The 12,706-nt window shown below is 33.1% G+C and overlaps 1 protein-coding gene across 1 annotated transcript in view; it reads left to right on the forward strand.

The window, feature by feature from the left end:
• The first annotated feature begins 1,075 nt into the window (after nt 1-1,075).
• LOC126892752 (protein Wnt-8a-like) overlaps nt 1,076-12,706 on the forward strand; it is a 34,820-nt gene continuing 23,189 nt past the window's right edge. The window contains exons 1-2 of the mRNA XM_050662437.1: nt 1,076-1,081; nt 4,152-4,267. Of these exons, the coding sequence (XP_050518394.1) occupies nt 1,076-1,081; nt 4,152-4,267 (122 nt within the window). The remainder of the gene's footprint in view (nt 1,082-4,151; nt 4,268-12,706) is intronic.

The raw sequence follows: 12,706 nt of genomic DNA on the forward strand, positions 1-12,706 counted from the left end.
TATTTTAATTCTTTTATTAATGTTCCGGGCATATTTGAGGAGCATAAGTCAATTATTATTTTACGAAAGGTGTCACCTAACTTTATCTGCAAAAATCCGAATGCCACCGCTCACATCCAAAAATACATGTTTTTTACAGATTAGTCCTGGTCTAACTGTTCAAAATATAATTATGTTATACAAATAAGAAATTTAATTTATGAAAAATAAATATTAAACAAATGTTAATTTAAATGTTTCATTAATGTTTCGCAAATGTTTCATTCAACGCAGATGTGTCTACATTCGTTGGTTCCATTGTAAAATTTTGTCTGATTACTTAAAATGCTTTTATATGATGAGAAACTCTTTTCTATATCAACATTGATTATGGGCAAATATTTAAATTTTGCAATCATATCCGGGGTAATTTTTGTGAGTCCGTATCAGTATTTCTTATCAATATCAGTATTCTTAATTTTTTTTATATTCTGAAAACCTTCATTCTAAGGGTCAGTCCACATAACGAGCGCTTAACACGCGTTTTGATAACGCGTGATTACAACTACATACGACTACATTCAGGCAGTACAAATGCTAACGCCCGTTTTATAGTTAACAGTTTTTTTGTGCAATCTGACCAGTTACTCCAAAAATACTATCAGCCTCGTCAAAATTGTTAAAAACTATTTTCACCATTCCGTATTACACCATATTATTTCACGTATGATACCATTCCTGATCTAATCTTTCCGGGAACGTTCTCACTTCTTGATCTGGCCTATGTATCATAGTTATTTTAGCAGGAATAGTTTTATCAACGAATATAGATACGTATGAGTCTATATCCATTGGTTCCATCTATCCGCATAACGTGTCTCACCCATAACGCTAAATACACACACATCGATTTTTACCGGGCGATTTTTATCGCCCAAATTCCAATAGTTAACCACATGCGAGAACGGGACATTTCACACACGCCGACCGCTTATCGGTGACGATAAATATCGTTCAGATAAATATCGTGGACGTGGAGGCAAGACGTGTTTTGTGGGACAAAACGTTGGATATTTTTAAAGACATGAATCTAACTATGGATGTATGTAGAGGCCTTAGTTCTTCAAAATGAGTGTAGAATGTCCCCATTTTTCTCTGTTTTGATTGATAGGATGAATCAACCATTTGCGTTTAATCCTACGCACCTAATCTTGCGTTTTAATACGGCGAAATAGACACACAGTAACAACTCGGATTAAGGATTCATTTATTCAGTAACCTCGTATCACGACAACAAAGCAACTGATTGTTTCAGTTGATATCGGTAAATATCAATGTGTCTGCAAGCACCTTCTATACCAGTAAAATATCGGGCGTTAAAAATCGACCGTCCAAATTCGATGTGTGTGTATTTAGCCTTTAGACGGTTTATTTTAATGTTTTTCACGATATCTGTATCACCAAATAATAGTATAGTATAATATATGGTTCGAAATTATTTCGCATTCTCTACAGACCTTATTCGTTAACTCCGCCATATATCGTCCATAATACTTTTCTTTCAAAGATTCGTAGCAACTTTTCATCTCACGTCGTCATAGCCCATGTTTCCGATCTCTAAGTAAACGCTAGAGTTTTTATTGTTTTAGTTTGCACTTTGTTGCTGTTGGCATACTTCTCATACCTACTTCTCACTCTTAGCCTATTTTTGTGCTTATTTCTATCGATATGCTGTATTTGCAATTCATCAGTGACCCTAAGTAGCAGAATTTTCTCATCGTTTCTATAGTTTCATGTTACACCTTGTAAGTTATTTTGTTGCGTTATTGATATAGCCGTGCATTAGTTTTGTTAGTATGTAAGCTGTATAAGTTTTTATATTTCCTACTAGATATCATCATTCTTTTTGCCTTTATCCATATGTGATCGGCTTCCCTGATTGCATTTCTCCATAAGTTTCTATCTTGGCTCTATCAGTATCAATCTCCTTTACCAACATGTAATTCCTAAGCGTCTTCTTTCTTCTTTGGTCTTCCTCTCCTTCTCCTTCCAGAACCCGCAGTTTAGCAGTTCTTCGTATTGGATGATCTCAACCAACGTCTCAACGTTACACTTGAGCAAACCATCTTAACCTATGCCCTCTCATTTTGGCATCAAGTGGCGCCACCCCTACACTTCTTCTAATATACTCATTTTTAATTTTGTCCTATTTTGTCACTCTACCCATTCATCAAACATTCTCATTTTCGCCAAATGCATCCGTTGCTCATTTCTTTTTAAAACACCTTTTATAGGCATATACTACATCCCGTTTGTTAACATGCGTTACGACAAAGTCGACACATCCAAACGTTAATATAATACGAGGTCTATTTGTCTCGTAACGCAGCAAAGCTACCCAACATTCAGTTCCGTACATAATAGTCTATGGCCTATGGCTGTTTTATAGAATTTTCCCTTCCAGATATTATATACACTTCTCAACAATTGAAGTGGATATTATGAAAATGTGTATTTTATTTTTTGTTCATAAGGTCAAATAGAAAAATGGAGCGATATAAATAAAGATTTATTTTTACTTCGTATTTTCATACAGATGAACCGAAAGAAAGAAATTCTTTAAGAAAAAAAAAATAGAAAATAAACAAAAATTGTAAAATTAACAACCTAAAATTTCTATTCCTGCTCAATTTCTAATATAAATTAATAGTGTGTGGGTCCACCTCTGTGTGGCCTTAGCGCTCTAAGTCTATTTGGAAGACCTCTTATTAAATTATTGATGAACTTCTGCGGTATACGTTCCCAAATCGCGCGTAATGTATTGGCCAATTGATCTAAGGTTTGGGGCGGTTGAAGGAGCCTGTTTTGTTGCCTAGACATTTCGGCCCAAACATCTTCAATGCAATAAATATCAGGTGAACACGGTGGCCACTTCATTCTTGTAATGCCATGAGCTTCTATACACTCGTTGACAATTCTCGCACGGTGAGGGCGAGCATTATCATCAATCAGAACAAATTGTTCGCCTATTGCACCAAAAAATGGAACAACTATTGGTACTATGACTCTGTCTCGATATCGTGTAGCAGTCATTGTATCATTAATTAAGACGACTAAGTCCGTGCGACCGCCAAAACATATGCCTCCCCACACGCAAACGGATCCACCTCCAAAAAGAGTGGTTGGGACTCTCAGATTTTCATGTTAACGCTGTCCTCTTTCCCTCCACACCAATATTCGGCCATCATTCGTATACAAACGAAATCTGGACTCGTCAGTAAAGAGACAATTCCTCCAATTTTCGAAATTCCACTGATAGTGTTCCATCGCCCAGCGATATCTGCATGCACGCTGCTCCCTAGTTAGTCGTGGATGGGTAGCGCGCCGTCTAGCCCTTAAATTGGATGCACGTAACCGTCTTCTGACAGTTTGACTGGAAATCGCTAGTCCAGTAGCATGCCTGAAGATACTGTTAATTCTGGAAGCCGTGAATGTTGGGTTTCTTCTTACCGTCAGAACTACAAAACGGTCTTGCCGACGAGTTGTAGATCGTTCTCTTCCTCCTCCATGCCTGTATGTTGCAGATTCAGTTGCTACATACCGATTCTATGCACGACTTATCACACTTTGCGACACATTTAGCCTCATAGCAACCTTTTCTTGAGTTATGCCTTGTTGGATCCAACGAACTAATTGCTCGAGCTGCACTAGTTCTAAACGTCTTTGCGGCATAATGTTTTTGTGATAAATAGATTTCTTGACTTACTGACAACTGGTAAAGCCAATACAAGCACTTTTATACGAATGATATATTCATGTTTGGAACAACATTTCTCTCTTTGTACGAGATAAGGGCCGATAAGAATAGGGAGAAAAAAACCACATGCAAAAAATATTGGCAATAAAGATAGCATATAGAGTATAGTACAGGCAATTATTTTAAAAATAGTTTTATATGTTAATTTTAGGAATTTTAAAATTATCCACTTCAATTGTTGAGTAGTGTATTTTGCAATTTGTAACATATTCTCAAAAACATAGTCTGGAGATATATTTGTATTCTTCAATCACGTCTCATGCTTAAAAAAGGGATATGTATGTATAAAGTAAAATTTAAGAAGTTAGATAGTTTTAATACTTCCTATTTTAATTATTTATTTTTTATGTTTCAGATTGGAAGTCCAAACGTTGTAGATAGCATTGCCAGTGGTACCGAAATGGCTATTCACCATTGTCAGCAGTTGTTCCAGTGGGAAAAATGGAGTTGTCCAAAACTAGTCTTTAGCAAGTAAGAACAAATAATCATCAATTACATATTTAAACTTATTTTAGTGTATTACTTTATTATATCACGCTCGTTGGGTTTTTTGGTCAAAATATTACAAATACGTCCAGAGAATTGGTCCTATTTCACCCATCTTCTTGTTACTGATTTCCTATGATATTTTTACTAATTTTTTTATCTTTGAAATTCCTTGAATCACCTTTGCATCACTATCGTTTTATTGTGTCCTTATCTAATTCTTGTTTTTTTCTTCTCCTTTCAGCGGCATTATAACGCCAAACTGACTTTCTTCAACCTTAGCATTAGCCCGATCAGGGAACGCAAAATTTTACGAAAACCTCCAAAAAAATAAATGAAGGATGAAACTTTGGAAATAGGTAGTTGAAATTGTCTATTATTATACAGGATGTTCCAATAATAATTGTCCATATAGTAACTGGAGAAAGCTTACCACAAATTACGAAGATTTAACCTAAAACACCTAAATAAAATGTGGTTACTTACTAAGTTACAGGGTGTTTTATCTAAAAATTTAAAAACTATTTTTTCTCAGCATTTTAAAACTATTTTAACTATCCCTTTCATACTTGGCAGAAAGTGCGACTACTAGACACCCTACTAAATTATGATAAACGTTTCTAGCTGCTACCAGAGGCATACGACAGGGGATGGTGAATGGCTGACCCTTCTCAAATTCTATGCCACTGGAGGCATTACTATTTTAGTGCCATTTTTATATTCTACAATACTTTAAACGTTAATAATATACTGTTTATTGGTAACGATAACGTCATTAGTTTTCGAGATATTTGCAGTTAAATGTGAAACGGCACAGTTATTTTGATTAATTTATGATATGATTCATAGGATTAAAATTTAAAAATTATTTGTACCCAGTCCCAGTATTTTAAGACTATTTGTCATATCCTTATCATACTTGGCAAAAAGTGTAGGTACTGTACACCCTACTAAATTAAGGTAAATAAACGTTTCTAGCTACTACCAGAGGCGTACGACAGGGGATAGTGGCTGGTTGACCCTTCCCAAATTCTACGACACTGACTAAATTGCTATTTTAGTGTAATTTTTTGATTTTGCAATACTTTTTATGTAAATAATGTACTCTTCATTCGTAACGATAAAATGATTAGTTTTCGAGATATTTGAAATTAAACATGAAGCGACACAATACATTAATCAAAATAACCGTGTCGTTTCATCTTTAACTTCAAAGAAAACTAATGACTTTATCGTTACGAATGAAGAGTATATTATTTTCATAGAAAGTATTGCAGAATCTAAAAATGGAACTAAAATAGCAATTTTGTCAGTGGCGTAGAATTTGGAAAGGGTCAACCTTTCAGTTTCCCCGTCGTACGCCTCTGGTAATAGAAAGAAACGTTTGTTTAACATAATTTAGTAGTTTGTACAGTATCTATACTTCCTGCCAAGTATGAAAAAAGATACAACGAATAGTTTTAAAATGCTGAGCAAAAATAGTTTTTAAATTTTTAGACAAAACACCCTGTAACGCAGTAAGGAACCACATTTTATTTAAGTGTTTTAGGTTAAATCTTCGTATTTTGTGCTTTGTGCTTCGTATGTTACTATATGGACAATTATTAATGAAACACCCTGTATAAGAAAAAGTTTACAATTCTACAACCCCTGTATTTTACAAAAATTGGGAAATACGGGGTGAAAAATATTTTCTCGTCAGTGAAATAATATAGGTTCAAAATGACTAATTCCAAGCAACTTTTGTTCTATAGAGTTTTTTCACTAAGTCAATACTTTTCGAGTTATTTGCGAATGAACATGTTCATTTTTAACAAAAAAAAACATTATTATGGACTGTTTTTCGCAGATAACTCAAAAAGTAAGTACTCTAGCAAAAAAAATAGTCTTAGTAAAAATATAGCTTATAAAAAATTGAAAAAAATGGTGTACGCGTGAGGTCTGCAGACCCAGTATAAGCAGAGTTGTAGCTAATGAAAAAGTAGGTTCTTCTTCGTCAAATTCCAAATCGAATATTTCAATGTGAAATATCCAAAAAACAGAGCACTTTTCGGGGAAAATTCATTACAACTTTTTTTAGTGTTTTTTAGGTTTATTTAAAGTTTTAAAAAAGGTTTATTTTTGTTTTTTTTTTAACTTCTAACATTAAAAATAAGTGAGTTACGCTCAAAATATTGTTTTTATTTTTTTGGTACAAAAATCGCGAAAATTACCCACTAATTAGCTTCCCAAATAAAATTAATCATAACTGCTTCACAAGTTACTTTACTTATGCATTGTTTATATTATCTATAAGTTTAATTGGTTCAAAGTGCTCAGTTTTGAAAAAAATTGGGTTTAAAATAAAACATTTTTTTTTATTTTGAAAAAAAAAAAATGGAATTGTTCATGGAATTAACTTACAAATTATTAGTAATACCAAAAATCTTAAAGAGTAATAAAATGTACGTTTTGCTCTTCTGAATATTTTTCTTTTTTTTTGTTATACTAAAATTGATTATGCTAGGGCTGTTCAAAATTTGCCTAAACTCGTGATTAGTTACTCGTTCAAGCCATTTTAACTACAGCTTTTTCAAAAATAAGCACTTTGAACCGATGAAACCTACAGATCATATAAATAATACATAAGCAAAGTAACTTGTGAAGTGGTAATGAAAAAATTTATTTGTGATGCTAATTAGGGGGTGATTTTCGCGATTTTTTTAACAAAAAATAAAAGGGACCAACAATATTTTGAGCGTAACTCACTTACTTTTAATGTTACAAGTTAAAAAAAAAACAAAAATAATCCTTTTTTTAAACACTTTAAAAAATTCATTACCCGAATTTGAATGAATTTTCCCGAAAGGTGCTCCGCTTTTGGGTTAATTCACATTGAAATATTCGATTTGGAATTTTATGAAGAAGAACCTACCTACTTTTCATTAGCTACAACTCTGCTTCTACTGGGTCTACAGACCTCAAGCATACACTATTTTTTTTCAGTTTTTTATAAGCTATATTTTTGATAAGAATATTTTTTTCTCTGAAATACTTACTTTTTGGATTATCTCCGAAAAACCGTCCAAAAACATGTTTTTTTCTGTTAAAAATGAATATAATCACTTGCAAATAACTCGAATAGTATTGACTTGGGAAAAATCTCTATAGAACAAAAGTTGCTTAGAATTAGTCATTTTATCCAATTCCGAACTTATTTTGAATGTATATTTTTCACCTTCGAGAGGGGGTATTCCCTCTATTTTTGAAAAATGGAGAGGATGTAGAATTGTACACTTTTTCTTATATAATAATAGACAATTTCAACTACCTATTCCCAAATTTTCATCCTTCCTTTATTTTTTTTTGGGGTCAGATTGTTCTTTGATCGGGCTACATCGTAATTTCTACCTCCCAGATTGCAGGACACTCGCCGTTAGGTTCTACATTAAAACACCCTCGCTGGTCAGTCAGCTTGCGTTTTCTTCTTTTTCATTGTCTCCCTTTTTTACCATGTATTTTATTGTCCAGAACTCTTCTTGTAATCTATCCTGACTACATTATTAGCCTCTCTCAGAAGTTTCCGTAAAAATTCATAATTTTATCTGGATCTCCATATCACGTTTCCTTTCTTCCTCTTCTTCTTATCCTTCTGATGCCCAGCTGGTTCGTCATCTCTTCTGTGTTTCTTTCTTTGTGGTCTCCTTCGTATTGATCTTCCTTTCTTCCACGTTTCCTTTCTTCCTCTTCTTCTTATCCTTCTGATGCCCAGCTGGTTCGTCATCTCTTCTGTGTTTCTTTCTTTGTGGTCTCCTTCGTATTGATCTTCCATTTTTGAAATTTTGACTATTTTATTTCCTCCATTCCCGTTACAGTTAGTTCTAGCAATCAACGGTTCTAGCTACTTCCCCATTATATGCCATAATGCCATCGTGTCTAACATCCTCGTTTTCTACTCAATCATTCTCCGTTTATGAACATTATAATAATATAAACTTTACTACAAATCCAAATATTTTACTTTGGCTTTTGTTTTTCTGACAAGGCAGTTATTTTGTATGTTTTTATTTCTAATATAATCTCGTTGGCCCTTGGGCTTAAGCTGAACTAAGTAATAATTTTTATATTTCAGTTTGTCCCATCTTTTGCAAGTCTAATAGTAAATTATAACGTATGTCCTAAAAAGTTTTGGCACAAAATATTTATCGAATTTTTTTATGAATGAAAAAATTTATTTAAATACTAACTAGTTACAATAAACGACAGCTCAATACTTATAGTGGAGTCACTGAAGGTTTTCTCCTCCGATTTCGTTGAACCTTCATCGATTTTCATGAAAATTGGTAAATAGTTAGAAGATACTTCAAGGAACAAAGGTGACATGATGCCAACTTGCGCTTTTACCCTGAGAAGGGGTGGAAGCCACCCCTTCTCAGGGGTGAAATTTTTTTATTAAAATATTACCAGATATCGATAGAGGGGCAATTTCTAAGCAAAATTTGTTATATAAAGTTATTAACATAAATCAATACTTTTTGAGTTATTAAATATCAAAGATTTTATTTTTTCTTAAAAAAAATGCATGTTTTAAAGCTGTTTTTCACGCATTACTTATAACCTTTTGTAAAAAAGCTATTATTACCAAAATTAAAGATAATAAAAAAATTTAATACACTCCCCACTTAAAGAACTAAACTAATGGTATTTCAAAGTGAGTTATGGGTAATTGAATGTATATTTTTTTCGACGAGTACTCAAATCTAAGTATTCAAGCTTACTTAACGGGAAAACGATGAATTTTATATAATATACTTGTTAAGAACTTGGCAAAGTACTTCGGAATACCTGTCAAATGAGTTCCAGTAGAAGTTAATAGCATCAAAATTAAGCAAGTTATGATGAAAATAAGAGAACTCTTTCGATTTTTTTAGGAAAAAGTGATAAATAAAACATACGCCATTTCCACAAAAATTAAAATTTGTAGTCATCCTCACAAGAATTTCTTTAGGTTAATATAGTTAATGATTTCAACAATTTTGACCGGTTTAGAATGCATATTTTTGAAAGATATGATTTAAAAAAATCAGAATTTTTAAAATTATCGTACTTTTCATTTTCTTTTGATAATAACTCCAAAAATACTCAATATACGTAAAAAATCATATATAACTAAATTTTAGTTTTTTCGATTCCAAATACTTTATCCATTTTACTATTTCCGTAGAGTAAAAAATAACCGAGATAGAAACGTATAATATTTCAATTTTGCTGCGAGAACCATGTAACCGGGGGTATTTAACCTTTTATTTTTAAAAAGTAAGAGGTTTAGAAGACTAATTTTGACGTTTTTTAATAGCTGTTGGAATTAACATATAATTAGTTTTTAGGTGAACCTTATATCTTAAAAATTATCATTATCTTAAAAATTTTTAAAAGGTACATTTTGAAACATTTTTGGTGTATAAATTTTAATGCTATCAACTTGTTCGAGGGCTTATTTGATAGATATTTATGAGCTTTGACAAATGTTAAATACGTTTATAATATCAAATGCACCATTTTCCCGGTATTTAAGCTTAAATACTTAGATTTGGGTACTCGACAAAAGAAATATACATTCATTTACTTATAACTCACTTTTAGTTCACATTGAAAGGTTTTTCTAGTAAGAAGTTTATTTAATTTTTTATTAGCCTCAATTTTGATAATAATAACTTTTTTGCAAAAACTTATAGTTTTTGAATTATTTATGAAAAATCGGTTAAAAACATACATTTTTCTCGGGAAAAATTAAAATCTTTGATCTTTAATAACTCAAAAAGTTTTGATTTATGTTAATAAATTTATATAACAAATTTTGCTTATAATTTGTCCCTCTATCGAATTGTGGGGTTATTTTTAATAAAATAATTTTCACCCCCGAGAAGTGGTGGCATCCACCCCCAGGGTAAAAGCGCAAGTTGGCACCATGTCACCTTTGTTCCTTAAAATATCCTAACCACTCACCAATTTTCATGTAAATCGATTGAGGTTCAACGAAATCTGAGGTAATAGCTCAGTGAGTGCACTATTAACTGAACTATACTATCGAATTATGTGGAGTGACCCATTCTGCTCTACTAATAGACGCAATTTTTTTTTAATGTCTCACACGAGGTTCTGGATGGAATTCAGATAATTTTCTGTCAGTTTCTCATAAATTCGCCGTCTTGGTTCTTCTTCATCTTGGGCTTCTCAGCCTTCATGATAAACTTTCCTAGATAGTAAAGCCCAAAAATCCTCTATTGGGCGAGCCTACGCCTGTGGCAAGTTGGGAGGATTATCGTTTTTGAGAAAAAAGAGTAAATGGTGTTGTCGAAGCCAGTTGTGGATATCTCATGAGTAATGGCATGATGCTAGGTGGAGCCAAAACATAATATCGTCATTAGCATTATTGTGGACACTGAAGCAATTTGGAAAGGCAGGCAATATAACTCTGACTATTCACCCCTTACTCTTCCCATAAAAGGTCGCGATACAACTGTGTTAGAAATTGCGAGTCAGACAAGGCTTTTTCTTGCACATTTCGCTTTATGTTTGTATCTAACATTGCCAGGACAGTCTTCTACGTTGTCCATTCATTGTTTCGCTTTATTTTACAATTAGTGAAATACTGTTCGTTATCTAAAATCATGATTTTTTCATTGGCAAAATGTACTTGTTGATATTCCAACCTGGTCTTGCTCTACCCTCCAAGCTCTTTGACCTTCGTGGAATAAATTTACGTGGTCTTCCACTTTTTGGTAGATTCAGACAAGGCTTTCGCTGCTCGCACTTCCTTATTTTGTTCCTTCTGCGTGAAATGTTTTCATTCTGCAATATTCGACATATTTCAGCTTGGGGTACCCGCCCAACCAACGGGTAGATTATTTTTATTATCATCCCAGTTATTTATAGCGTTCTTCGCCTTCCGGTTCCCAGTTTCCAGCTTCGTCGGCGTCGGCCGTTCCGTTCGTCAGAAGATTCCTTTCCGACATTGCCTTCTGAATGCCGCCTAGCCAGGATTGCTTCGGCCTTCCTCTCTTCCTTTTTTCCCTTGGCGTCCATTTTAGAATTTGTTTTGGCAGTCTGTCGTCGTACATTCTTTCTACATGATCATACCAGATCAGTTGTTTCCTTTGAATTTCGTCTATAATGGTTGACTTGACATTATATTTCTGATTTGGTCATTTCGTATTATTTCAAGCCTTAATTTTCTGGCCGATCTTCTCCAGAAGTCCATTTCCAATGCAAGTAGGCGTCGTTCCAGGGATTTAGTAAGTTGCCATATTTCGCATCCATAGCATTATACTTTTAAAGATGGAGTTACAGATGAGATGTACATAGTATCGGGTTTAGGTATCCAATCACCCTTTTTTCTTTCACGATCTTTTGCTCTATCTCTTTTTCGATGCGCCCACTCTTGTTGATTGTTGTTCCCAAATATACATATTCCTCACAGTTCTGGATTATTTCTTGTTCGTTAACTATTAGATCTTCTACTTCAGTCCCGATGCATAAGTATTGCGTTTTGTTTCTATTTACAGAAAGGCCCCACTCTTCCTATGTTTGAATAATTTTCGATATTTCTAATTTATACGCTATGAGCTCGTAGGTAGAGGGGATAATAAAGAATTCGCGAGCGCCAGTAGTGACAAGTCTGTAAGCTTTTACCGGAAATTTGACATAAATGTCAAAGTGATTAATTTAACACATTGAAATTAAAAACATTAATAGGAAATAATATTAGTTGGTCAAAGCTGTGGTGTATATTTTTACCTTAAATATACTTACGTTTTAAGTATGCACTGAATTTAAGTTTTTGAAGTTATACTTCTTTACCGGCGATATGAGGGTGAATTTTTATATGTTAAAACCTATAATCCCGGCGCATGCGCATTATAACTTTGTTCTGATTGGATGTTCAAATGACATGTCAAAAATTATTCAATATGGCGGCTGTGGCACAGAGCTGTAGTTTGTTTATTTATGGTTGTTGCGTTTTAAAATTTGTGTGAAAAGAAACAAACAAACAAAAGTTAGTTAATAGTTATACTGCCTTTTTAAATAGTTTTCATATACCTATATTTTTGGACTTTCGGACTATTTTGGACAAGGAAAACTCATTCTAATTTGGTAAGTAGTTTTTATTTTAATCATATTGTAATTATACATTTGGATTAGGTTGAAATACAGTAGAGCGTCGATTATCCGAACTAATTGGGGGACATAGGTGTTCGGAAAACCGACTTGTTCGGATAATCGAACTACAATGTATTGATAAATATTTATAGTCATACATATTTATCCACAAGTGAATAAAAGCCATATTTATATACCTACATATTTATTTATATCTTGATAATGACAACTAGCAACTAAACAAAAAAGTGCAGTCTTTGCAACAACATAATTATTTTTGGATAC

This window comes from Diabrotica virgifera, chromosome 1 (assembly GCF_917563875.1).
Source record: "Diabrotica virgifera virgifera chromosome 1, PGI_DIABVI_V3a".
Classification (NCBI taxonomy): domain Eukaryota; kingdom Metazoa; phylum Arthropoda; class Insecta; order Coleoptera; family Chrysomelidae; genus Diabrotica; species Diabrotica virgifera.